Source organism: Marmota monax, unplaced genomic scaffold (assembly GCF_021218885.2).
Source record: "Marmota monax isolate L192 unplaced genomic scaffold, Marmota_monax_Labrador192_F-V1.1 WCK01_AAM20220418_F8-fsc00014, whole genome shotgun sequence".
NCBI lineage: Eukaryota > Metazoa > Chordata > Mammalia > Rodentia > Sciuridae > Marmota > Marmota monax.
The window spans coordinates 23229905-23257814 of NW_026695222.1; the positions used below are offsets into that span (position 1 = coordinate 23229905).

A 27910-nucleotide genomic window follows, 5' to 3' on the forward strand; every position below is an offset into this window, starting at 1 on the left:
AAAAAGAGTTGCTGAAACTATGTGTCATAAAGCCCTATTTTCTGGGGGGGGGGGAAACATTCCAATGTGTAGATCAGGGCATAGACCAAAGTCTGCAAGGATTGGTACTTACCTCTGGAAATGAGATTGAAGGTGGGTTTGGGGAAGGGAAGGTTTCACTTGTTATTTGACATTCTTCTGTCTATTGAAATTCTTTGATACAATTTGTGCAATCACACCATTGTGTGGGTTTGTTAAAACCAACTCTGGAAGTTCAGGGAGGAGGAGCTTGGTGGAGTGCCAGTGAAGAGGCAATGAAAGGTATGGGACCCTGGCTGTTGTCCTCATTTGCTCTGTGCACTTGGGCCAGTCACCTCCCCTCTCCAGGCCAGGGCCAGACACGTGCTTATGTGTGTGTTGGTGGAGGTGGAGAATTCAACCCTGCAGGACATCAGAGCGGTCCATTTTAAAAATAACAGACTTGACCATGAAAATTTACTGAAAAGTCACTGGTGGAAGCAGAGTGAAAGTCAAACTCTGAGTTGCTTAGAGCAGAAGTTACTGGGCGAGGCTTTTCCCACCTGTCCAGGGGGCCAGCCCTGCCCCTGCCCTGAGTTAGAACACTTGACCCGCACATCTCTCGGTCATCACAAGAAAGCCTTCCTCCCATGTGAGCTGGGACTAGCTGTGCACTGGTTTCTAAGCCTCAGTCTCCAAAGAGCAGAACAGGGCATCAATCTCGACTCAGCTGTGATTCTCCTCCCAGGATAATAACAGGGCAGGGGCAGGGCAGGTGAACTCTGGATGTCAGGCATTGACTCAACACAAGAGAATGCCAGCTCAGGAGGGAAGGAGCTTCCTGTCTCTGCAAGTGTCCATGGGAGGGCCATCTAGAGACTTGTACCACTCACAGCCCAGTTGTGCTAGGGCAGGGGAACAGGTTGCCGAGAGAACAAAGAAAGTACTCGGAGCCAGTGTGTAAGACTTAAGAGCTATTATTTTCACAGGGAAGGCCCCATGGTGACCGGCTGGACAGATTACACCTCCATCCCTCACTGGGCTTCACCAAGTAGCAATGCCATCCCCCACAACACCTTGTCCAGTGGCAACTGGCTGGACAAGTGGTACTTGTCCTCTCCACAGTGCCCTCGATCCCACACCAGTTACTGCTGGGAGAGGAGTTTTATAAGCTAGTCTACAGAAGCAGTGACATCATTAGCTTAGCTTGCTTTGTCCCACTGTATGACCAGCATCCCAAAGAACCTGACACCAGGCAAGAAAGCAGCTCTCCACGGATAACACTGACTTGCCCTCATTCCCAGTGTACATGAGAAAAAGTCAGTGTCCTTCAAGGTATTTATGGACATCCCAATCCAGGCGTAACTTGTTTGGGTTCATGGGACAGAGAGGGACACTTTGAGGACATGGTGTTTTACGTCCTTCCATTTCTCCAAGGTGGCCCCCATCAGGGAAGCAGCGTGAGAGAGAGTTGTATGAGTCTTTCGATTGTCAGTCCTCTGGACTCTGAGAGAAGAGTGGTTCAGCCACTGGCATAGGAAGGCTACGTGGAAGTCGGCCTTGAAGCAGAGCTTGGGAGGACATTTCAGAGAATGGACATATGACAGTGTTGAAGGGGCTTCAGAGACCTTCCTTCAGGAGGTGCATACACCATCCCCAGTCCACATGAGGCTCTGAGAGCTAAGTCACTTGCCCAAGGTGACACACCTTAAGTTGTGCAGTAGCTTTTAAAAGGTCAGAAGATCCCCAGGGCGGGATTGTCCAGTAGCCAGTGGGCGCAGCCAGCATGATAATTCTGCCCAGTGGTTAATTAATAACCAAAGGCCCCAAAGCCAGCTCCCAACTGGCAAGGCTGGGAAGTTGAACTCCAGCCTGTTTGAGAGTCAGGCGAGTGGGTGACAGGTCGCTCTTGCCAGGGAAGGGTGCTCACTCGGCAAGTTGGAACTGAGTTTCAGAAGGACCATGCCGAGAGAGGGCAGAGCTTCCCAGAAGCAGCACCGGGACCCAGAGTCTTCAGGTGAGAGGCGGCCCCTGAGCAGACGCCTGCCTGCTGGCTTGTTGATCTGCCGAATGGACTAACTAGCTACTAACTAGTTTCCTCCCTAACTACCTGTTTCCTTTCCTTGGTTCCTTAGGCCCTCCCCTCTTTTCTTCCTTTCTAACCTCTCTCCTCCCTCCCTTTCTTTTTCCCTCGTTTTCTTTCCTAACCTCTTTCCTCCCCCTTTCGTCCTGTCTAAGCTAGCCGCCTAATTTCAGCTGCCTGCTTTCTTCTTCCCTCGCGAACCTTTTACACCCTCACTTCTTCCCCACTTTCATTCCACCCTTTTCTCTTTGGAAAGTCCAGACCACGGTTGGGAGTGGGGACTGGCCCGATTCAAATTCTAGTTACATAATTTATTGACTTCGCGTCTTGATCAAATCACTTCCCTTCTCCATGCCTCAGTTTCCTCCTTCAAGCAGGGACAATGACAGCTTCTAACCCACAGGGTTGTGGGGACAACATAAGAGCCAGCTGGCCTTGAGCTGGACAGGGAGGCAAATGAATAAATGATAGTGGGGGGCGGGGGGCAGGTGCAGAAAAACAGAAGGAAGGAAGTGCTGGTGAGGCTTCTGGTAAGGCCATCAGGCCCTCGACAGGGTTACCCAAACAGACCAGGTGGAGGGGAATGTTCCAAGGAAAGAGAACTCTGTGATGCCCCTGCCCCACCCCATTCTGCGGCCCACAGTGTGATAGGACAGAGGAAGGCAGGTCTCCGCTGTGGCAAGTCGCTGGGGGGCGGGGGCGGGCAACAGGCTTAAGGGCTCACGGGGCCCTTCATAGCAGCTGCCACAGGACAGAGTCAGGAGATCTCAGTGCCTGACCTCCAGCCAAATAATCAGATGGTGGTGCAGCCAGGAAGTAAGCTTAGGCAGGGAGAGACGCCCAGGAGTGGGAGTCATGGTCAAGGCGATGGGAGAGGATGGTGGTGGGCAATGGGTGTGTCCAGGTTCCCACAGGGACTTCATATTTAAATGGTAACTGAACAGTAACATCTGGAGAAACTTTACACAATCGGTCAAAAGTAAAAATAAAAGCAACCTAGGAATCTACAGTCATAGCCTCCCACCTTCATGTGTGCGTGAAGTTAGACACGCAGATATCCATGGACGTACTTGTATATATATGGGTCATTTTGAAACTTGCTTTTTTGCTTAAGATTGCATCAGTTACAGGTTCCCATTTCGATTTATGTAGCTTATATGGAGTTTTTGATTGTGGAATTTTCCACTTTATGTATATACCATGATTTATCAAGCCATTCCTGATTTCCTTAGTTGAATATGTCCTGAGCATCTATTAGTTCCAGGCCTATTCTAAATGACGAGGATTCAATAGTGAACAAAAAAAGTATTTGCCCTTGTGAAACTGATGTTCCAGTTTGATACAGAAAATAAAACCATTTAAATAGTGGCTTGATAAGGTGCCAGTGCGATGAGTGTGCTACAAAGCAAAATATAAACAGAAAAAGAATGTAGGGAAGAGGTGGCCCTGCTATTGTTAGTGACCAACCACCCTCGTGTGCCCAGGACTATATTAGTTTTAGCACTGACAGCCCGGAGTCTCAGAAAAACCATGACAACCTGGCATCTATAACCAGCACAGGCCTCTCTGGGAGGTGATCCTAAAGCAGAGACCTCTGTGATGTCTCGACATGCAGATGTCTTGGGGAAGAACTTCCTAGGCAGAGGGAAAAGTAAGTGCAAGGGGCCAGAGACCAGAGGGCACTTTGTGTGTTTGAGGGACAGAGAGAGGGAGCCAGAGCAGCTGGGTAGGATGAATGAGGCAGGTGGATGCCCTGGGGATAGTCAGGGGGTGGGGGGAATGGGAAGCAGTGAAGACAAGCTGGACGCGTGGAATCTCTTAAGAACTTGGCAGAGACTCAGAGCTTTAATTCTAAGTTCAATGGGAAGATACTGGAGTTTTTAGCAATGAAGATACGTGATCTGATTTCCTTTTTTTGGTGATATTGGGGATCAAACCCAGGGGTGCTGTACCGCTAAGCTATACCCCCATGAGTCTCACTAAGTCACTGAGGCTGGCCTCCGATTTATGATCTTCCTGCCTCAGCCACCACACCAGGCTTGGTAGCCACTATTCTACTCTCTATTCTCTAACTCTTATGACAACTTTTAAAAATTTCACAAATGAGTGAGATCATGCACTATTTGTCTCCCAGTGCCTGCCTTATTTCACTTAACATAATGTCTGCCAAGTTCATCGGTGTTGCCAGAAATAACAGGATTTCAACCTTTTTATGGCTGAATAGTATTCTATTATACATAATCCATTCATCCACTGATGGACCCGTAGGCCGATTCCGTATGTTGGCTAATCATGAATAATGCCACCATTCACATGAAGCGCAGGTGTCTCCTCCCCTGCAGATATTATTTCTGGACATATTTTGATGGGATTCCATGAGAGAGTGGGATTGGGATGAGGGTGCTAAGTTTCCCGGATGACTTCTGAGTTGCTAACTTGAACTTTTAAATAGGCAGTAGAACCCAATGGGAGGAGCAGGCTGGGGCAGAGTAGAAGGAATGGAAGTCCTGACTTTTTTGGGCCATTTTAAGACTGAGTTCCCTCTGGATAGCTAACTAATGAAGTGTTAAGGAAGCAATTGGTTCAGAGTTCAAGGGAGAATTAGAGCTAAAAAGAGAAATTTGGGAGCCTCCGAATATAATCAGTGAAGCCATTAAACTGGTTTTGATCAACTAAGAAATGAGTACAGATAAAGATCCAAGGCTAAGACAGGGTTGAAGGATAAAGAGGAAGGAATTCAGTGTCAGAGACGGAGAAGGAGCAGGCAGGAAGCTAGAAGGAGCCCCAGGACCTCTGAGGTCACCCTCTCTCAACGGCAGAGAAGTCGAGGAAGAGGAGGACCCAGGATTCCTCTCTGGCTTTGGCACATGGAGGCCTCTGTTCACCAATTTACTGGACTGTTGGGACGGAAGCCTGTTTGGAGTGGGTTCAAGACAGAAAAGAAAAGGGAGCAGAATCGCTGAGTCAAGACAGCTCCTTTGACGAGTTTAACTGAGAGAACAGAGAGATGGGCAGCCTCTGGACAGAGGTGGAAGGTCAGGAGCAGGAGCCGGAAGTGCCCCGTGGGAACATTTAGGCTGCTGCTGTCACAGTTACTTTGTTCTGATAACTAGTGCTGCTGAATGAAGGGCCATCAGGGTCCTATTATTGGAAAGAAATGCCCTTGTTCCGGCTTAGTGTTTTGTCAATGCGGCCTCCTGCGGGTCTGTGTGTCGGGTCCACGTTTCTATTTTGTGGGAGATGAAAGACTTTGATACTATTCACTGACTGGTGTTTTCCTGGGTCAACACCTGCATTTCACAGCTTGCAGAGAGCTCCTGAGGCCACTGGGCTTAGTTCCCTTCCTGACCAACAACCCCTCTGCCCAGCTCTGTGGGTCCCTCTCTTGGAGTAGGTTATAGCCACACAGAAAGTTCCAGAAGGACAGGGGCTGTGTTGGGCTCATCAGCTCCTTCATTCCCTAGAACATCAGCTCCCCCTTCAGGAGCCCCAGGGAGCAGATATTGTCCTGTGAGAACCCAATGATCACCCCTGACAGCAAGGCCTGTGTGTGCCAGGGTGCCCCCGGGACACTTTTTTACACATCAGGAGAGCTATGGGCCAAGCAGCCCTGGCCTGGCAGGGGTGACTCAAGGGCCACATGCTCAGCAGTAAAAGCAGGAAATCAGCTCTGCCTCTCTGAAAGAGCTGCAAGTTCCTCGGTGGCAGAGCACTGTCAGCTGCCAGGGCCCAGGTCTCTGGGACCTCGTCTTCAGCCCACATGATCTACACAGTGCCTGGTTAGGCTGCTGGACCATATGTTCTTACAGACAGGCCCCCTGTACATGTGTGCACACGTGCATATACACACAGAAATGTACTGCTCTCCACAAGTATGGACGTCCACAGATGTTACCTGGTTATATCGTCACATAAACACACATAGGGATACAAACTTATACTCATCTGCAGACAAACAAGGAGACCCCACATAGAGACTCCCATCCACCCCCCCACACACACACAAGCACACTAACATGTATACAAATACACACGGACGCACACGACACGGTCATGTGGAAGCATACCACACACACAGAAACACAAATGATACACTGACAAACTGACAAACAGACACACTGACAAAAATGTACGACTGCAGTCACATCAACACACACATTCTTACACACACACACACACACACACACACGTACCTGAAAGACAGGGCCACATTGACGCACAGAGACACACGGGTGCACATCAATGCCCAGTACAATTCCTCATGCACATGACACAGTCCCATATATTCCAATAAGCCCCATGTCCAGGCTCTTCTGGGGCTGCTGCCCACCCCCTGCTTTTCCCCCCAGGGGAGATGGTGTCCATGAGGGAATAGAAGTCTCCTGTCTTGTCTTAAGCTCTGCTGGATCCCGTGTGACGTCAGCCAGCCCCTTCGCTGCTGCTGGGAGTTCTGAGCTCCCTGCTGGGCCCGGTCGGTCGGCACCAGGCACTGACACATCGGCCCTTGTTGGGAGAACAGTGTGGGCTCTCTTGTCCGCTGTGGTCCTCGGCTCCAGCCGCTGCTTCTCCCGGAGGCCTCTCCTCAGCTGCACAGGTATGTGGGGCCAGGGAGGCCAAGGGCTGGCAAAGGAGCCACCAGGGTGATCAGGGAAGGTGTGGCCCCGCCATGGGCTGTCCTGGGGAACTCAGCCCTGGGTGTGGGCTGAAGTCGCTGCACTCCCTGTTCTGCAGCTCCCTCTCTCGGGGCATGGCAGGACGGGCTTCTCAGAGCAGCCTGGCTGGAGGAGTCCCTCCTTCCCCTGTGGTCACTCTCCAGGGCCTCTCTTATACAGATGGGTGGTTTCTACTCAGAGAGACCAGGCTGTGGCCCAGGCCCCTCAGCAGGCCAAAGCTATGCTCTTGGCATGCACAATTTCCAACAACCCCCAGGAACAACTAACTGGGCTCTCAGGAGAGATCTTGGCTCTAAGCCTTGACCGTCCAGGTAGGAGGTGCAGGGGCTGTGGGGTCCGAGCACCCTGAGCTGGGTCTGAATGTGCTGGCTTCTTCCTTGCTGCAGTGTAAGGGCGGGGAGGACACTGCTGGTCACTCCATCCGTGGCCTGATCTCAAATCAACTGACTGGCCAGTCTTGCACCTCTCCATGGATTCAGTCCAAGGTCCCCAGGGCAACTGCTGTTCCTGGGCACTGGGCAGAAGTCCTTGTGGCAAGGGGGTAATAGTCAGTATAGAGCCCAGTCTGGAACTATCCACAGAATCCAGGGTCGCCAACCTGCCTGTATGGGAGTCTGGGGAGCACAGCCTGCCCCTCACAAACTGTACGACTCTAGAAAGTCCTTTGCTAGGCCTCAGGTGTCCACCTGAGAGGTGGGGGAAGATTTAAACGTGGGGCCTACTTGCGGCCCTGGCCATCCTGGATTTCCGGAGCTGCCATGACTTGCAGGGGTCTTGCTGCTCTAGCTGTCCCTGACCTTTGAAAAGACCCAGCCTGGAAGGGGCCACCCTGACCACCCCTACCCCTTCTGAGGTGTTTGGTGAGAAAGGCTGGGCCCAGGGATGTCACTTCTTGCCGTCTCCAGGTAGGGGCTGCTGGACTCCGGGAAAGGAGCCACTCAGGCTGTGGCAGGGATTCAGGGTTGGGGAGGAGGGAGAAGGCAGCCAGGCCTGATGCTTGGGATGGGGCCTCTCTCACACCTGTCCCTCCCTGTGCCCCCAGAGCCACCTGATCACACCCTCAGAATGGCCTCTAGCCCTGACGGGATGCCTAGCCCACAGGTGAGTGTTCCTGGCCTCCCACCCAGCACTGGGAAGCTCACTTCCTCCCAAGGCTCAGGGAATCTGTAGGGACACCAGCCAGCCCTATGGGCTGTCCTAGACCAGGACTGGGAGGTGACAGGGTCATCGTGAGCTCATGGAGGTGGGCCATTTGCAGAGTGAACTGAGGAGAGATTGGGGCAAGGGCTTCAAGAAGTGTATGAGGTGGAGGAATTACGGCGTTGATAGAGAAGACAGGGGGTTCAAGTCCCAGCCTGTTGCCTGTAAGACCTTGACCACAGCTCTTTGGCCTCATTTTCTCACCCTTACATTAGCACACAATAGCCAGCACCTGTCCAAGGTTCTTGTGAAAAGCAGGTGGGATGGCGGCTATCTGGCTGGGGTGGACAGGGAGGTACATAGGTGAGTAGAATGGTGGAAGGGAACTGAAGAAACGATGGAGGGAGAGATGGAGGCAGGGAGGGAGGCTGGTAGCGATGTTGGAGAAGGGACCAGAGCCAGGGCTGGGGAAAGGGAGGAGGTTGACCAATCTTAACCACCTCTTCCTTTAAATGTCTTCAGCCCTCCGGAGCCAATGGGAACATCAACCTGGGACCTTCGGCCAACCCGAAGTGAGTTCTGGTCTCTCAAGTGGCTTTCCTGCCTGGCTCCCCTCAGAGCTGGCTCCTCATGTCTTGGGAATACAATCCAAACTCTCTGGTCTGGTGTTGAAGACCCTCTGCCATCAGGGCCCAGGGCCTCCCCGAGCATTGTCTTCTGCTAGTTCTCCAGCCTTTGCCTGTATTGAACCTTCCATCTGGAAAGCCCCCAGGACTTGCCCTGTTAGCAGCTCCCCAACTTCATGCCCTTCCTGGGCTGGGGGCCAGAGGCCTGCCTTCTCTGCAGGGTGCCTGCTTTCTCTCCCTGCCTATTGTTAACTAGACCACGAGCTCCATGGGGTGAAGGGTGAGTCTTGCAAGCCTCTCTTGGCAGGGAGGACAGGATGTTCTCAGGGTCAAGGAGGTGTGGCTCCAAAGTTAAAAAGAAGCCTGGGTTTGCCCTTAGGAACTAGATTTCCTGAGCTTGCAAATGCTGATCATGTTCTTCCCTTGTCCCCAGTGCCAGGCCCACAGACTTCGACTTCCTCAAAGTCATTGGCAAGGGGAACTATGGGAAGGTGAGTGGGGAGATGGGGGTGGGAGGCCTCCTGCACCCCTGCCTGCCACTTGCATGATCAGAGAGAGCTTGCATACTGCAGAATGCAAGTAGGGTGAGGGCTGGAGGTCACCCTGGGGGCATCCAGAGTCACCCAGAGGGCTTGTATTCCTGCTTCTGCTCAGGTCCTACTAGCCAAGCGCAAGTCCGACGGGATGTTCTACGCAGTGAAGGTGTTGCAGAAAAAATCCATCTTAAAGAATAAAGAGGTACTGGAGCTCGGGCAGGCATTTCTTCTCCTGCTTCTTGACCTCCTGAGTAGCTTCCAAAGATGGCTTCCACCTCCGAGGGGTCCAAGAACATTTGTGCTCAGGTGGTTACAATAGGGGGTCCAGCTGGTGTCCAGGATTATGGCCATTCTCCAGAAAGGCAGGTGAGGCTATGCACCTATAAGGCTTTTAGGAGAACCAGCCCAAGCCTCTGACTCCCGATGGAAACACAGGGCTCCATGACAGATACCTTTTCTGCCCTCTCTGGGCTCATACTTTATGTGGGGTCACACCTTATATTCTCCAAAGGCCCTTCAAGTCATGGCCAGCCTGGATTTCTAGATACCTCAGCCGACTTGAGTCCCTTTAACACCCAACCCCATTAGGAGAACAGAGAGAGAGGATTGAGTATCCAGTTAGGAGACTCAGGGAGAAGAGTGATTAATGCACACAAGGATGTCATGGGGGTTCAAGGGGAGGTCTTCTGGAAAAAGAAGTATTGAGTTGGCCTTGTCAGTAGCATTCTAGTAGTCTAAAAAAAGGATGGCTGTCCAGGGAGGGAAAATAGTAAGAGCAAAGACGTGACTATAGATAGCATGTGGCTTTTTTTTTCCTTAAGGATTTTTCCCTGTAACTCATTTATGAAGGTCTCACATATAGTTTGCTTTCCACCCCGGGAGCAACATTTTTTGTTTGTTTTTGGTGATGAGGATCGAACCCAGAAGTGCTCCACCATTGAGCCACAATCCCAGCCCTTTTAATTTTTTATTTTGAGACAGGGTCTTGCTAAGTTTCTTAGGGCCTCACTAAGTTGCTGAGACTGGCCTTGACCTTGTGATCCTCCTGCCTCAGCCTCCCTGTTGGCTGGAATGGGTCAGGAATTGCTGATTCAGGGGTTGAAGTTATTATACCAATAGGTATAATAGGTGAGAATGAAGCTAACCATGCTGAAGCCTAAATATTAGGCAAGGAGACTGGGCTTGGCTTGAAGGGCACTAGGGAGCCTTTGAGGGTGTTTGATAAAGAGCTTAAGAAAGTCCTAGGCAGGACAACCCCAATAACAAGGCCATGCTGGCTGTGCCAGTGAGGTAAGAGAGGCCTGGCGAGCTGTGACATGGACCCATCTGACCCCACAGCAGAGCCACATCATGGCGGAGCGCAACGTGCTGCTGAAGAACGTGCGGCACCCCTTCCTCGTGGGCCTGCGCTATTCTTTCCAGACGCCTGAGAAGCTCTACTTTGTACTCGACTATGTCAATGGAGGAGAGGTGAGGGGCCAGCTGTCGGCTGGAAGGCATCTACCCACACGCCCACTGTGTGCCAAGAATGGTCTCACCTCATCCTTACAACAGACCCATTTTGTAGCTGAAGAAACTGAGGCCCAGGGAGGCCGGTCACTTGCTCAAGGCCATCCAGCCCGCGCCAGGATGTGAACGTAGATCTGACTCCCAGCCATGCTGCTTTCTTGTCTTTCTCTCACAAAGCTGCCCGTAGACTCCCTTCCGTCAACCTGGGAAAGGTCAATGCTAAGAGATGCTCTGTGGTCAAGGTTTCCAACTCTCCCTTTGATACCACAGGCCACAGGATAGGAGGTAGCTTGTCACCATCATAAATGGAGCCAATGGTGACCCAGAAGCATGGCCGAGCATAAGCTGGGCTCCCTCTTGGACTTTACTCTGTTTCACTGGGCAAGTTGGCAAGATTTAGTGGGACTTGCCTCCATGACCCCAGATTGAACCTGTGACTGAATGACTTTGGGTCGATCCTCATCACCAAGCCAAGAGGGGAGTTTTTATCCTGCATCCCTAAGTAAAGGGCTTTGCGTGCCAATAAAATAGACAAAGCATTGGTCCACGGGGAGATGTAACCTGGCCTCAGTGTGACCGCCATAATCATTGTATTGCTTGGGTTGGAGGAAAGGCACATCTTTAAACCACCCAGTTTCAAATTCCAGCTCTGCCAATTATGAGCTACATGACCTTGAGCAAGTCCCCTAACTGTTCTGACTCCTCCCATTTTCCTCTTACGTGAAACTGGCATCACATGGGTACCTCGGCTGTTGTCATGAGGATTAAATGAGATAAGATGTGAAGGGCCCGACTTGGAGCCTGTGCTTAATCAATGCTGGGAAATCTCTCCTTCCACGGTCACTTTGGACATGGTGACTACCCTGTGGGAAGGAACTGGCCTGCAGCTCAGGTGGGGTGACTGTGCCCTAGAAGTAGAACCAGGATCCCCCTCACACACCTCCTTCTCCTCAGCTCTTCTTCCACCTGCAGCGGGAGCGTAGGTTCCTGGAGCCCCGGGCCAGATTCTATACTGCTGAGGTGGCCAGCGCCATCGGCTACCTGCACTCCCTCAACATCATTTACAGGTGAGGATGGCCTGTGGCTCAGAGCCGGGCCCAGGCCCTTCCTGTCCCAATAGCCAGGGGGTGTATGGACCTCTAAACTCCAATGAGATCCCAGAGGACAAGGGCTAGGTGTCCTCCTCCCGGGAGCCAAGTGCCCAGCCTCCCTGGGCTTTCCCTCTACACCCTGGGAGCCTGCGTGAATAGTCCTCCTGCCAGGACCCAGGGTCCCCAACTCTTTCATTGTATAGCCAAGACTCCACCAGGCTATTTTCTCTTATTTTCTGCAGGGACCTGAAACCGGAGAACATTCTCTTGGACTGCGAGGTTGGTGTGTGTGTGTGTGCGTGCACATGTGAGCGCTCTGTGTGTCTGTGTGTGTGTATTGCACATGCATGCACACGGGGAGAGGGTGCACTTCTGTACGCATGTGCATGGGTGCCCACACATATGTACACGTGTATATATATGTGCACTATGTGTGCATGTGTGTGTGTGTGCACATGTGTACACAAGGTCTGTGAGACAGGAGGACTGGTGGATTTTATAGTCCTTCCTTGTCTTGGATCAGGAGGGCAGTCTGCCAGAAGGTTCATTGGGGAGATACAGGTTTAAGGGGTGAAGAAGACAGGACTGGGCAGAGGAAAAGCTCACCTGCATGGTGGCTGCAAACAAGGTCTCACTGATTTCAGAGGGATGGGGACCCAGGCTGGGATGGACCATAAGGATTGTCGTAAGGGTTGTCCCAAATTGAGGCCCAGAGGCTGGACTTTAATGCCCTGCCTCAATCTATCACTGGATATGAATGTCTCTGGGGGGAAGAAGCAGGTCCCAGCTGTGGGGGTGGCAGCTTCAGCAGGGGAGATCTGGGCAGTTGCAGTACCCACCCAGCTGTCACAGGTCCCTCTCTCACGGGGCTGCTGTCCAGCCAGGACATCCTGGAGCTTTCACTGTCGTGAGTCTGGGGCTGAGTCCACGATGAACTAGGAAGACAGTAGAATGCCATGTGTCTACCCAGTGCCCCATGGTACTCTCCAAGCCCTGGGTCTGAGTGGAGTCTCCAGCCCATGTCTGGGCCTCAGACCCAAAGCCACGGCCTGCTCGGTGGCATCTGGGCTTTGGGGTTTGGCCTGGATCTCCCTCGGCTTAGACCACCCTCCCATCCCTGCCGTCTCTCATCCTCAGGGACATGTGGTGCTGACAGACTTCGGCCTTTGTAAGGAAGGCGTGGAGCCCGAGGACACCACGTCCACATTCTGTGGCACCCCCGAGGTAAGTGTGTATGTCCTAAGAGAGTACAGGCCATGAACAGCCAAGGCCACAGCTCCTAAGTAGAGCCATCAGGTTACAGCTGAGGGGCTGCTGCCATCCCCCCAGGCTCCCCTCCCCCCAGCCAGAAGTGTGCAGAGCCTTGGTTTCCTCCTCTGTACAGTGAGAGATGCTGGAATAGGCCCCAGCCAGTTCTGGTGCCGCTCTGTGGCAGTGCTCTCCAAAGGAAATAAAATTCAAATCACATACGCAATTTAAAACTTCCCTGCAGCTTCATTTAAAAAGTCAGATGACAAGGCTGAGGGTGTAGCTCAGTGGTATAGCCCTTGGCCAACATGTGTGAGGCTCTGGGATCAATCCCAGCACTGCAAAAATAAACCAAAATAAAAAGAAGCAGGTGAGCACTAAGCACAATAGTGTGTGTCTGCGATCCCTGCTACTTGGGAGGCTGAGGCTGGGTGGTCACAAGTTCAAGCCCAGCTTGGGCAACATAGTGCGGCCCCATCTCAAAAACAAAAATAAGCCTGGCATGGTGGTACATGCCTGTAATCCCAGTGACTCAGAAGGCTGAGGCAGAAGATTTCAAGTTTGAGGCCAGCCTCAGCAACTTATCGAGGTCCTAAGCAAAATTAATGAGATCCTGTCTCAAAATTTAAAATAAATAAATAAAAAGGAATGGGGAGGTAGCTCAGTGGTAAAGTAACCCTGGGTTAAATCCCTAGTACAGACAAACCAAAGCCCCACCAACAAAAAATCCCCAGGAACATTGAAATTAATTTTAACTATATTTTATTTAACCCACTATGTCCCAAATATCCTCATTTCAACATACAATAAATATAAAAACTATTGAACAGTTCATGTTTCTAAGGCTTTGAGATCAAGTACATGTTTTACATTTGTCACACATCTGATTTGGATTAGCCACATTTCAACTGTCCAGTAGCCACACATGGCTAGTGGCTGCTGTACTGAACGGCCCTGCTTCATAGGGCAAAGTCCACGTGCCACAGGCGGCCTGGCCTGAGAGTTAAGATCAGGGCTCACAAGAGTCAGGCGCAGATCCACCTCTGTCTCCGGCCAATGAGAGCCTGGAGGGTTAAAAGTTGTGGGTCGCAGCAGTAATTTCACCCATCTTCCATACACAGGAGGCCCAGGCCTCCCTGCAGCTGTGGGGTTGAGAACTTTCCTTGAACTTCCACCAGTCTTGGACCTTGGACTTTGGACCTTGGACCTGAAGGAGACCCCAGGGGCTTGGACAGGCATCAGGACTGAGGCTGTAAAGCTGGGCAGCTCCTCCTGACCTGAAGTGGGCCAAGACTTGAGCTGCTCTGGTCTACCCCATTTGCTTGGGAACCTGGGCCTCAAATCTCAGGTGAACCTCCTTGGTCTGGCACAGATGCCCTCTCTGAGCAGGAGCTATTGTTTATGTTTGTGCATGGAAAGTGTTCCCTGAATAACGCTTGCCCTCCAAAGCCTGATAGCCAAGCCATCCAGTCCCGGACATGGCCGGGAGCTGGCAGCTGGTCACTGCTGATTCCTGAAGGAGACATATGGCCTCAACACATCCCTTCTTCCACAACTCTGCCACCACTGTGGTTTCAGGGAGTGCAGACAAGAGTAACCACTGTTGCTCCCATTGTTCAAGGGCCTGTAGGTAGCCTTAAACCAGCCACCAGGAGGAATTCTGCATCCCCGCCCCCCTTTTTTTTTCAATATATTTTTAGTTGTATATGGTCACAATACCTTTTTTTCCCCATTTTTTTATGTGGTGCTGGGGATTGAATCCAGTGCCTCATACATGCTAGGCAAGTGCTCTACCACTGAGCCACAACCCCAGCCCTCTGCATCCCCTTTTATGGATGAGGAAACCAAAGTTCTGAGAGGTTAAATGACCTGTCTGAGACCACACCAAGGAGGGCTCAGGTCTGTGTGACTCTCTGCCCTTCTGCTGACCCACACAGTCTCTCAGGGTAGCTTGGCATGATGCTGAGATCACTCTCATCATTAGCATAGATTCCATGTTAAGAGGTCACCAAGCTCTGGGGTTCAGTAGAAGGTACAGCCTGGATTCTCTCTTTATGCCAGGCACAGATGCATGGCAAGCATTCCGAAGTGCCACCTCTTTCCTGACCTCTTCTCTGCCACTCAGGTTTCCAGTCCAAGTGTGTGCAACATGGCTTAGACTTTGTCCATTATTCTCCCCACCCCGTGAATACTCCCTGGCGCTCTTATTCCTAGGACACCAATAGCTCATTAAATACCTCTGTGCAAATTAGAAGGCACCTGCTCTGGGCCGACTAAGTAGAAAAGGCACCCCTGAAGCAAAATAAAGTTGCCAGATAAACTTATGAACTAGTGTTATGGCTTGGTGAGTGGACCATGGCCAGGATTGCAGCCCTGTCCACATCTTTGGCTGGTGAAACTGTGCAGCTGTGCAGGGAAGTCTTGCTTGATCTCTCTGTCCCCAGTACATGGCACAAGTCCCTGCACTACCCAGGCCTTTGGTGAATGGATGCCACATGAACACGGCACACCCCGTGAATATCACAGCAAGCTCCACCCCTGCTCATCTTCTCCTTTAAGTGCTTTGCTTACAGATGGAAACACTGAGGCGGAGCATCTTTTCTTATCTACATTTTTATTGGTGCATTTTAGTTGTCTGTAATGATGAGATTTGTTGTTAATTAGCATAGGCACACAGTATAACAATATAAATTGGCCAACATCGGTCCCGGCACTTCCCCTTCCTTCCTTTCTCCCACTTCCCAGTCCCTTTCCCCTATTCTACTGATCTCCCTTTGCTCTTCATGGGGTCACCTGCCACCTTTCTTTCCCTTTTTCCTCTTTAGTTTCCACATATGAGAGAAAACATGCAACCCTGACCTTCTGAGTAGGAATTATTTCATTTAACATGATGGTCTCAAGCTCCATCCATTTTATTGCAAATGACATAATTTCATTTTCTTTATGACTGAATAAAACTCTATGGCATATATACATATCACATTTTCTTTATTCATTCCTCTATTGATGGGCACCTAAGCTGGTTTCCACAGTTTGGCTATTGTGAATTGTGCTGCTATAAGCATGGGTATGCATGGATCTCTATAGCATATGGTATTTATTTATTTACTTTTGGTACTGGGGATTGAACCCAGGGGTGCTTTACTACTGAATTACATCCTGGTCCTTTTTATTTTAAGTTGCTTAGGGCCTCATTAAGTTGCTGAGGCTGGCCTGGAACTTGCAATCCTCCTGCCTCAGCCTCCAGAGTGCTGGGATTACAGATAGGTATGTGCCACTGTGTCTGGCAGTATGCTGACTTTAATTCTTTTTTTTTTTCTTTGTGGTGCTGGGGACTGAACCCAGAGCCTTGTGCATGCAATGCAGGCACTCTACCAACTGAGCTATATCCCCAGCCCTGATTTTAATACTAAAGGCTAAATATGGAGGAGTGGTGTAGCTGGCTCATATGGTGGTTCCATGCCTAGTCTTCTGAGGTGCTTCCACACTGATTCCCATAGTGGTTGGACTACTTTACGATCCTACCAACTGTGTAAAAGGGTTCCTTTTCCCCCACATCATGAGCATCTTTTAAATAAGTGTGTTTCCCCAACAGTACTTGGCTCCTGAAGTGCTTCGTAAGGAGCCTTACGATCGGGCGGTGGACTGGTGGTGCTTAGGAGCAGTCCTCTACGAGATGCTGCATGGCCTGGTGAGTGGGGAGCCCCTGTCTACAGGGGACATGTGTCTCTGGGGAGAGCTGAGGGGGGGAGTCTCTCCTTCATGTGGCTTGCTCAAGCTGTGTTCAGGGAACTAAATGAACCATCTCTCGCCCCAGGTGAAAAACGGTGATGCCAAAGTGAATATGAAGATTCGATCTATTTTTTTCAATAATGTTAGTTCAGCACTTTACAGTTTATTACACACCATCTCACCTTGACCATGTCGATACCGTCTGGGAGCCTGGTACCATAGAGCACAGAGTTGTTCTTGTTTTACTGAGTGTGAAACTGAGGCCAAAGAGGTCACAGTCCTTCTGGAAAGATTGTGAACCCAGCTTAACTGCCTGGGTAGGTCTCCACCTGTGTGGAGCGGGGGGTTCACCAGCACAGCATGGTGAAGCAGGAAGCTGTGGGGGTCAGGAGAAAGACCAGCTGGGAGGGGAACAGGAGGAAGAGCAGCAAGGAAGAGAAGCGGACCCCGAGTAGGGTTTGGGGCCTCTCTGTCTTCCTAGCTGTGCGGGTTATTGCTCTGAACTTTGTCTTCTCATCCGAAAAATCAGAGCCTCAGAGGATGGTTGTGAGCTGGCAGGAAGTGCCGAAGGTCCAGGTGTAAGCTTGGTGCACAGCTGGATTAGCAGAGCTGGGATGGGAGATGCCCCTGGGAGGTCCACGAACCTCCCACTGGTGGGAAGAGCCGTGTGACCTTCTCAGCAGCCCTGACTGTCGCCTGTGATGGGTGCCTAGAGGTCCTGTCTTTCCACATCTGCCATGTGAGCCATTGCACAGGATGCCATGGGTCCTCCTGGCAACCTGGTTGCTCTGGTTCCCTGAGACCCAATTCCACGTTCGCATGGGTGATCTTCCAGCTTCTCCCTCTCTTACCAGCCACCCTTCTACAGCCAAGACGTGTCCCAGATGTATGAGAACATTCTGCACCAGCCACTACAGATTCCTGGAGGCCGGACAGTGGCTGCCTGCGACCTCCTGCAAGGCCTTCTCCACAAGGACCAGAGGCAGAGGCTGGGCTCCAAGGCAGACTTTGTAGGTGACCTGCCAGCTAGAGCATAGGCCTCTTTGGGGGCTCTCAACTCCCTGAAGAGGCAGCTCAGTGGTACATCACCACGCTTCCTGCTCCCCTCTAAAATCAGCCTGCTAACACCTCCATTGGAAATTCACTACAGCTACCAGCTGTCTACTTTCTTTAATCCAGTTCCTTTAGTAAACCAATGTTTACTGAGCACCTACTACGTGCCAGACATTGAACTAGGTGCTAAAAATTTAACAGTCTAGGTCTCTGCCCTTATTAAGTGGGGGTGGGGGGTAAAGGAGGCTGACAACAAAACAAAAATAAAAGCAAAGATTATATGCAATTATCACAAATGTAAGGAAGGAAATGATACCACAGGTGGACAATCATGGGAGGAAAAGGCTTCTAAGTGTTCACACCAAAGCTCGATGTGCCAGAGCCAGTGAATGTAACTTCTGGGGCATTTGCCTACCTTTCCTTGCTCCGCTTAAAGAACTGGAAGCTTCTTTCCCAGAAATTAGGTTCTCTCCTTCTAAGGGGAAGTTTGCATCTTCAAATTTATGTGTAATTTTTAAGATAAATTATTCATTCACACAGATTAAAATTCAAAATCTACAAAATGGTATCCAGAAAAAGTCCTTCTGCCTACCCAGTACCTACCTCAATTTAGAGGAAGCACAAATTACTAATTTCTTGGGTATTCTTCTGGAGATTTTGAGTCTAGCTTTTTAACTAGCTCAGAAGGCAGTCCTGATACAGGAGACTGGAGAATCATTTTTTGAGAAACAGCGTTAGAATACGGATCCTGCTGGGAGGAAAGTTGGTGCCAATGTTTTTTCTGTTTGATCTTTTTCTTTTTGCTGCTGGGGATTGAACCCGGGGTACTTTACTACTGAGCTCCTCCCCTAGTCCTTATTACATTTTATTTTGAGACAGAGACTTGCTACATTGCTGAGGGTCTCACTAACTTGCTGAGGCTGGCCCGGAACTTGTGATCTTCCTGCCTCAACCTCCCCAGTCTCTGGGGATTACAGGCGTGTGCCACCACATTGGCCCAGTGTTGATTTTGATAAGGAAAGAGGTGGTGAAGCATGCCTAGGGCTGAGTCCTCACTTCTGGGTCTCTGGGAATTTGTGGCTTTTCTTGGGGCTTTATTTCTCAAACCTTCCTCTGGATTGCATTCTGGGAAGTCTCAAGATGTACTGATGCATCAGGGGTGGATCCCCAACTCCCTGCTCACTTTCTCACCACCACCCCCCACCTCATGGAACCAGTTCTCATTCCTTGACATTCCGTTCAGACCCTAGAATGGTGTAAGTATTTAGAGAGGTACCCAGTTGCGGATGTACTTTAATGGGGGGTTTTGGATGATGGGGGGTGGGGGCGAGGCCACAGCCAGGCTGCAGAACACCCAGGAAAACAGCCAGAACTTCAAGGACTGTGCAGTTAAAAGCCAGTTGCTATAGAGTTGGGAGGATGTGGGGGTGGGGGAGAGGAGAGCTACTTCTGATCAGAACCTTCTTCTTGCAGCTGGAGATAAAGAACCATGTATTCTTCAGTCCCATAAACTGGGATGACTTGTACCACAAGAGGCTGACTCCGCCCTTCAACCCAAATGTGGTAAGAGGTCACAGTATTCTAGATTTTGTACTCCCAGCACTGGTCAGAGTTTGGAGAGTATCTGCCCCCCAATTCCCTCCCTCCTTCCCTCTCTCTTTCATTTGGTACCAGGGATTGATCCCAGAGGTAATTTACCACATCCCCAGTCTTTTTATTTTTTATTTTAAGGCAGGGTCTTGCTAAGTTGCTTAGGGCCTCACCAAATTGCAGAGGCTGGTCTGAAACTTGTGATCCTCCTGCCTCAGCCTCCCTAGCCACTGCAATTACAGGCGTGCTCCACTATGCCTGGCCCAACTCTCTTTATACCAACGGAGACACTGAGTGTTCAAAAGGTTCAATGATTTATCCGAGTCACATGCTAAAATTAGAGGCAGAACCCTTTCAGGCACTTCCAAGTCCGGTCAGCAAGCTCAGCTCTGAGGCAGAAGCCACACTGCTGCATCTTCAGGACCAATAACCCTCATGGCAGGTCCCTCTCCAGTTTGTAAGCTCTGTGTCACACTGCATACCCAGGCAGAGCCACACCCTGTGGAGATGTCTTTAGACATTTCCCTGATAATAAAAACGGCCTATATTTCTTGTGGAAAGTATGGAGAGCAGAGAAATTCAAAGTAATAGGGAGGAAATGCTTTGTATCTCACCACCCAGGGACTTCCAGCCTTGTGTGTGTGTGTGTGTGTGTGTGTTTCCATAGTTAAATCATACATTTTTTTTGGTGTGTGTATATGTATTGGTCTGTCTCTCTCTCTACTCACAGTTGCCCCTGTGGGATGCTCAAGTTCCTTATATAAAATAGCATAGTATTTACATATGACCTATGCACAGCCTCTTATGTACTTTAATTCATCTCTAGATTATAGTTTCTCTTACAATGTAATTTCTATGAAAATATTTGTTATGCTATATTATTTAGGAAATAAGTCTGTACATATTCAGTACCAATAGTATTTCCCCCAAATATTTTTACTCTTCAGTTGTTTAAATCCATGGCTAAGGATTCCCATGAATGTAGAGGCCTAACTATATACAAGTGTGTGTATATCTTTTCCCTTTTTATTGCTTATAGGCTATGCTATTATTTTTTCCACACAATATAAAACTTTATACAAACATCATTTTTAATGGCTGCATAATATTTCCATCCTATGTTAATAACCAGACTTACTTGGGGCTGAAGTTGTGGCTCAGTGGTAGAGCACTTGCTTAGCATGTGTGAGGCACTGGGTTCAATCCTCAGCACCACATAAAAATAAATAAAGATACTGTTTATTCATTTACAACTAAATAAATACTAAAAAGAAAATCCAAGGGGTGGTGGGGGTGGGGGAGGAACTTACTCAGCTGTGCTCCACATGGTGAACTTTAGGCCATTACCATTCATTTTAGTCAGCTTTTCACTGCTGTGACTAAAAGACCCAACCAGAACAACTTTAGAGGAGGAAAAGTTTACTTGGGGAATTGTGGTTTCAGAGGTCTCAATCCACAGACAGCAGGCTCCATTCCTTGGGGCTCAAGGTGAGGCAGAGCATCATATGGCAGAAGAGTGTAGTGGAGGGAAGCAGCTCACATGATGATCAGAAAGCAGAGAGACACCACTTGCCAGATCCAAATGCATCCCCCAAGCCTCGCCCCCAATGCCCCACCTCCTCCAGCCACACCCTACCAGCCTTCAGTTACCACTCAATTGATCCCATCACGTGATTAAGTCACTGACTGGGTTAAGGTTCTGGTAACCCAATCATTTCTTCTCGGAACCTTCTTGTATTGTCTCACATGAGAGCTTTTGAGGGACACTTCACATCCAAACTATAACATCATTTTTTTCTTTCATAATGTGCTGATGAACATCGTATCTTTGCCCAGAATTCTGGTTATTTTCTGAAGGTGGGTTTCAGAAGGGTAACTGCACAGTTAAAGACCACCACCATTTCCAGGCCCTTGGTTTGCACTCGCCTATTCACCACGCACAAGGGAGAACTATCTTCTTCCTCCTGTTCTGTCTTCTGGTGGGTTTTCATCTTCCTCACCCTCTGCAGCATGCTGTTCTTAACTCTTTATCACTTTGCAAATCTGATAAAAAGTGGCATCTCTTAGTGTTTTAATCATGTTTCTTTGATCCGCAGTGGAGGTGTCGAGCGTTTAAATGTAACTTATGGTGGTCCCATGACTGAAAGGAGCTGTGTTCGAGGTGGATGAGGGAGGTTCTCTGCGTCACCTGTGCAGCACAGGGTCCCACTTTCTCTACCAGGCTGCATACTGAATACAGCCAATGTTAGTTCATTATTTACTTTTTCTCTTTGGTACCTGTTCATGAATGTGTCTTCGAGCACCAAATTCTTAACAATGGTTGTCATATAGGATACATTCAGTTCAGCACTTGAAAAGTTTTTTTTTTTCTTTTCCCCTTTGGATTTTTCTAACTTTGTGGTGCTGGGGTTCAATCCAGGGCCTCACACAAGCTAGCCATGCTCTCTACCAGAGTCCTTTGCTAACCTCCAGCGCTCTTTCCTTGGGATTTTAACAGTAAGAATGATATCACCCATATACCTTAGAGAACGATACACAGAATTCTAGAAAGGAATGCAAAATGATGTAGCAATACAGGGACATCAGAGTGAGACGTACTGGAAATGGATTCCTGGTTCTGCTACCTACCACTCGTGAGACCTTGAAGAATTTTCTTTGGCATCAAATTCTTCATTTGTGAAAAACAGAAAATATCTGCTTATCTTGGGCTACAGGGCTAACAAGGGCCAGAGCTAGGATCCACATTCTGGTCTTGGAGCTCTGAGCCCTATGGCTTTCTTTTTTTTTTTTTTGTACTGGGGATTGAGCCCAAGGACACTCTACCACTGAGCTACATTCCCAATCCTTTAAAAAAAAATTTTTTTTTAGTTGTAGATGGGCACAATACCTTTATTTATTTTTATGAGGGGCTGAGGATTGAACTCAGTGCCTCACATGTGCAAGGCAAGCGCTTTACCACTGAGTCACAACCCCAGTACCTCCCAACCCTTTCTATTTTGAGACAGGGTCTTGCTAATTTACCCAGGCTGCCCTTGAACTTGTGATTCCCCTGCCTCAGCCTCCCAAGTAGCTGGGATTATAGGTATGTGCCACTGCATATGGCCTGTGACCTTTTTGAGAAGTTGGAAGGTATGGCATGTTTATTTGCAGAGCCCAAGACTTACACGTGAAAGTAGATCTGCAGACCCCTCCACTTGCTCACCTGCTTACTTCATAACATCCAGAGGGTGTTATCTTCTCCTCTGACTGGGTCACCTCTGCAGACTGTATTTGTTAGTTCTAACTGCATAGCAAGTCACCCCAAAAGTAGGTGTCTTCAAATAATATTCTTTTCTTATGGGGTGCTGGAGATTGAACCCAGGGCCTCACACATACCAAGAAAGTGCTCTACCACTGAGCTATACCCGCAGCCCTAAACAACAATATTTTATCTTGTTCATATTCCATGGGTTGGCTAGTGTTTTTAAATCTGGGCCAGGCCAGTTATTCTCTGTAGAGCTCTCTCATATCTGTGGTCAGCAGTCAATTGATCTAGAACTGCCTCGTGTGTCTGGGAGTTGGCAGGCTGCCAGGGCACCTGGGTTCTCCTTCCTGCAGCCTCTCACCTTGATTCCCAAGGCACATTTTTTCAAGCCTCCACTCGAATCATTTGTCAGTGTTCCATTGGCATAAGCAAGTCACGTGGCTAACCCATATTTAAAAGATAGAGAACCTCCACCTCTGGATGGTAAATGGAGAATTTGTGATCATTTTTACAATTACTCAAATGGCTCTTCCTGCAAAATAGTTAGAGCAGCCCCAGTCCCTCTCTACCATATTACCCTCTTTTATCTCCTCCATCTGGGACCCTGAACGTTCTACTTGTGTAAATGCTTTGTTCAATCCTCCTACCCTCCACATACTGCAAGTTCCTATAAGCAGAGGCTCACTCTATTTTGTTCTCCCTTATTTCCAGTGTCATAAACAATGCCTGGCAAGCATTCAGTGAATATAGGTTAACTGACAGACTTGTCTGAGGATTGGTGTAGAGCAGGCAGGGTGCCTGGGGGTTAGAGAAATCAGCCACGTGGAATAAGATGATTAATGGAGATGCATGGGAAAGTGACAGTTAAGTGTGGATCACCAAGAGGTACTGAGGGGAGGCCTGGCATCCCTCTCCTGGGCTTTCGGTTCCTTTGGCAGCTCTGATCCCAGTGCCCTCTCCTCATCATTGGCTTCTGTTGACAGGCAGGACCTGCTGACTTGAAACACTTTGACCCAGAGTTCACCCAAGAAGCAGTCTCCAAGTCTATTGGCTGCACCCCTGATACTATGGCTAGCAGCTCAGGGGCCTCAAGTGCATTCCTGGGATTTTCCTATGCCCCTGAGGATGATGACTTCTTGGACTGCTAGGAGAAGCACTGGTGAAGCCTCTGAGGCCAGCTGGTAATAGGAGGAATTACTTTCGGCTGCTAGTAAGACTCAACATAATGTAATAAGTTTGATGGATTGAACAAGAAGTAGGGTCATTTTTTCCCCATCACAGAGAAGGACATTGTTAGGTGACCTGGGCTGGTAGGACAGGTCATTAGATACTCAGAGGCTTTCCGTATTTCTATTGGGTCTCTTGACAAATAGCTTCTGATAGTAGAGTTGATATATTATCACAAGATGGTTACTGGTTCTCTCATCTCCACTTTTGTGTCCTGGACAGGCAAAAGGAGGAAAAGATGAGAGGGGACATCAAAAGGGCACTGTTAAAAGTGCTTTCCCAGCTGGATGCAGTGTACATGCTTATAATCCCAGTGACTCAGGAGGCTGAGGCAGGCGGATTGCAATTTGAGCCAGTCTCGGCAATTTAGCAAGACCCTCAGCAATGTAGCCGGAACTTGTCTCAAAATAAAAGATTTAAAAAAATAAAAAAAAAAGACTGGGGAACTGGGGATGTGGGTTCGATCCCCAGTACTCTGCCCCCAAAAAGTGTTTTCCCAGAAGCTCCATCCAATGACTTGCGCTGATATCTCATTAACCATCCTTTACTGCTGTAATGGAGCCTGGGTACACGAAGACCCTTAATAGCAAAGAGCTCTAATGCTAAGGGAGATGCGGAGAATATTGGGTGGGCAACCGGCATTCTTTACCAGAAGGCCTCTTGATGTTTGGATACTGAACTCAGTGCATAAAAAGACAGAGCTGTAACAAGCCTACAAGGTACTACCCAATCTCTCTTATTCTGTGTTGATAGTTTCTTTCTTTGTTGTGGGTAGTATACTGGATGTGTACTCTTTGCTATTATTGGTTTGGCTGCCTGGCATCTAAGCCCCTTCTAATAGACAGGGAATTCCTTACTTTATGAGCCTCGATGAGTCTCCCTATCTCCACTCAAAATGCCATATATTGACTTTCCCCTGAGCTAGGGCCAGGAACGTGACCCAGCAATACACCCATGCCATGCTTTGAACCAAAAACGGATCAGAAGCTCTCTTTCAGGTGGCTGTGGTAATGGTACCTACAAAACTAGGTTCCTGGTGTAGAGGTGGCAACAGTGCAAACTGTAGTAGTAATGAGTCCTCAGCAGCAGCAACTGGAGCAGTTTCCTCATCAGCCCAGTGCTGCAGCGTCTGTCATTCCTTGAAGCCTCAAGTCCCATTCTCAAGCTATGCCAAGGACTTAAAGAGCATCTGACTCACCGTTACATACAACGATAATGCACTAATAAAAAATATGGAAAGTAAAGGGCTGGGGATGTAGCTCAATGGTAGAGCACTTCTGGGTTCATTCCTCAGTACCACCAACATAAATAATAACATAACAATTGGGGGGCAGGTCTAGGGGATTGAACCCAGGGGTGCTCTACCATTAAGCTACATCCTCAGCCCTTTCTAAAATTTTGAGATAGGGTCTTGCTAAGTTGCAAACTTGCAACCCTTCTGCCTCAGACTAAGCTTCTGAGCCTTTTAACACTCCTTTTTTTTTTTTTTTTTTGGCTTAATTGGGCAAAGTCAGCTTCAGAATGCCTGTCTACGCTGAGCAAGTTTCTCTGTTAGACTCTTCATTGCCCATTAGCAATTTTCTTCCAAATAACCATAAGAAGGAATTATTACGATTTTATTTTTTGCCAATTGAGAAACAGAGTTGGAGAAGTTAACTTCTTGCTTGAAGGCTAGGCCGTTAATAAAGGCTAGATCTGGGATTTAGAGCCACATAACCTGGCTCCAGGGCTCTCACCTTTAACCTCTGTGAGAGTTTGCCCTTCACTCAGACTGTTAGGTCCAAGCAGAATGACTATCAAAATTTCTAATGAGAGCCAAAGTAAGAATTGGCTAGAATAAGCCAGGTGGTGAGAAAAAGAGGTCTTGTGGAAAAGACAGTGAACTGGACTCCCACTCATGGTCTTAGTTTGGTTGTCAAAATCATGCCCTGCCCCACTTCACATGGGCAGCTCAGGCCTTGGTGACTAGAGCTTCCTGGTCACTTATGCAGCTCTGTATGTTCAGTATTAGTCATTTCTAAAGGCAATTCATATTGGACAGAATGTGAACATGCACAACCTCAGGAATTCAAGACTGCTCTTATGGGATGAATTATACTGCCTTATTTTGGTAGAAAAGTGTTTTTTTCTTCACAAACCTGTAGTATGTACTTCATGTGGCTTTATTAGTTTTTTGATTTGGGGACAAGGGGATCGATGTGCTGGCAATTTTATTGCCTTTGCCTCTGAACTCAGTCCCACTCTCTTCCTTCCATTTTGTTTCCCTCAATCTCCTACCCCAGGAATTATGGGGGTGGCCGGGAGAGCATGGAAAGAACACTAGGGACACTGACCTAAAGCTGGGTCAGGAAGAACCGATGTTAAGTTTTGACATGTGCTGAGAATATTGAAAGAAACTGATTTCCATCTTAATAGTGCTTGCTAACTGCCAAATTTGGAATGTGAGGACAAAATCCCAACTCATCAAAGCAAAAATCAAGAGTGTAACTATCAGACATAATAGTACTGTTAAAAGTACACAATCAGCTATGAATTGTGAAGAGAGTGATTCTATCCAAGATTGTAAAGTCACAAAAATTTTCACCAGGACAGAAAATAAAAATGAAGAAAAACTATGCTACTGAATTGATCGTGCTACACCTATGTTTATGGAGCACATTCTAAGTTTTATATTTTACAATTCTCACTATAAGCCAGCATTTAGAAATTATTAACCTCATTTTATAGGTAGGAAACATTCACTCAGAGATTAAGCAACCTGCCCAAGTTCTTGTACCCAGCTGGTGCAAGTCACAGCCAGGAACAGAACTTGGTGGCAGGTGACTGAAAAACCTTGTTATATGACAGTGAGAGAAGTGCTTTTGGGCAGGTGCTCTTGGTCTTCAAGCAATTACTGACTGCACAAAAGGCAGAAGGATCAGAAGGATCCAACTACATGACTTCCATTTTTATCCCTAACTGCAGACTGTATTCATCCAACTGTGCACCAGTAGCAGCTTCTGTAAGAGAATTTGTCCAGGAGATACAGCTCAGTGGTAGGGCATTTTTGCACGTGGATGCCCTGGGTTCCATTCCTTTCACAGGGGGAAAAACAAAACAAAACAAACAAAAACCTCTCATTCACCCTCTTCCTCTTTTAAATCTGCTGTCTTGGTAGTTGTGAAAAACCAACTCAAGTTGTGTGTGTTTTAATACCCGAAACCCCCAATACTCTGTATATATTGAAGACAAACATAAATGTAAACAAAAACTGTCAGATGTCTCTGCACTCATCTGTTTCAGCCTGGTGGCTGCCACAGCCCTGTAGACAACAGCACAGCTCTATTAGGGCAGACACAGAGAGCTCCTCAGGGGAGAAGGGTGGATGGTTTGTGGTTGTGGAGTTTCCATTCCCATTTTCATGGCGATATCAGGGCAACCTATACGTGGTGATGGCTCTTTTGCACAAGCAATTCCTTCTGTCCACAACTCTTTTCCCCATTGACTTAATGATTGCCCCTCTTCTTTCAGATCTCTGCTGAGGAAGGGCTCCTTTCTAACCAGCTCGGGCCCCTCACAACTCCCTAAGACAGTTTATATTTTTACATTTTGCTAGGACCTGGCCAAGGTCTAAACCCCCGCCTGCGGACGCCTAGAGGGCAGCATGTCACCGCTATATCCCCGACGCTCAGGCCGGGCTGGTACTGTGGTGCTCAATGATGTGCAGTTAATAAAGGGGAACATCTGGGGGTGCTACTCTCACCGTTACTCTTGCCCACCCTCTTCGAGGAACTCGTCTCTGTCCTCTCAATCTCCTCGCATCAGGCATTACACCGCCAGGGAGGTGCTTCCAGCAGCCGGCGATCAGAACTCCTGACACACCCTCCCACCTTCCGGCCCAGACGTTCTGCGCCTGCGCCCTGGGGACCCAGGCTGGGGCGCTCCTATCCGCCTTCCTCCGCCGCCGGAAGCCTCCACTATTTTGCGCCCTTGGAGTAGGGCGAGCTCTAGGTCCTTGGGACGTGCCATTCTTATTAGTTTTTAATAGCAGTTGTTATTAAGGAACAGAATGAAATGGACTTCTTTTTGCCGAAAAGTTAATCCTCGTTGGGTTTGTATTTACCCCTCCTCCCATAAATCCCACATTAGTCCCGCCCGCGCCTGAGGCCCGCGGCAAACGCG

General features: G+C 48.8%; 1 protein-coding gene and 1 long non-coding RNA gene across 7 annotated transcripts; one reads left to right on the top strand and one right to left on the bottom strand.

The window, feature by feature from the left end:
• The first annotated feature begins 1877 nt into the window (after positions 1–1877).
• Positions 1878–27824, top strand: Sgk2 (serum/glucocorticoid regulated kinase 2). Of its 6 annotated transcripts, none has more exons than XM_046432969.2 (14): positions 1878–2014; positions 6430–6674; positions 7796–7854; positions 8416–8465; positions 8953–9010; positions 9174–9257; positions 10394–10525; positions 11519–11631; positions 11898–11934; positions 12793–12879; positions 16499–16594; positions 17490–17645; positions 19162–19251; positions 23506–27005. In XM_046432969.2, the coding sequence occupies exons 3-14, from the start codon at positions 7819–7821 to the stop codon at positions 23668–23670; spliced, it is 1104 nt and encodes a 367-aa protein (XP_046288925.1). In that variant the 5' UTR covers positions 1878–2014; positions 6430–6674; positions 7796–7818; the 3' UTR covers positions 23671–27005. The 6 variants fall into 6 exon arrangements, with proteins under 6 accessions (XP_046288925.1, XP_046288926.1, XP_046288924.1 ...); XM_046432970.2 differs by having other exon boundaries at positions 6478–6674; XM_046432968.2 differs by lacking the exons at positions 1878–2014; positions 23506–27005 and adding an exon at positions 27345–27824 and having other exon boundaries at positions 6542–6674.
• Positions 20681–27622, bottom strand: LOC131423798 (uncharacterized). Its single transcript, XR_009225854.1, has 2 exons — positions 27492–27622; positions 20681–23963 (listed from the first exon to the last, which is right to left on the bottom strand). It is a non-coding gene; the product is annotated as an uncharacterized LOC131423798 (long non-coding RNA).
• Positions 27825–27910: the final 86 nt, after the last annotated feature.

Bases quoted from the DNA above. Each gene is read 5' to 3' on its own strand.
- Sgk2 (XM_046432969.2), top strand. From the start codon at position 7,819: ATGGCCTCTAGCCCTGACGGGATGCCTAGCCCACAG. The intron at 9,011-9,173 runs GTGAGTGGGGAG...GCTTCTGCTCAG, and splicing joins GCAAGGGGAACTATGGGAAG to GTCCTACTAGCCAAGCGCAA. The intron at 17,646-19,161 runs GTAGGTGACCTG...TTCTTCTTGCAG, and splicing joins TGGGCTCCAAGGCAGACTTT to CTGGAGATAAAGAACCATGT.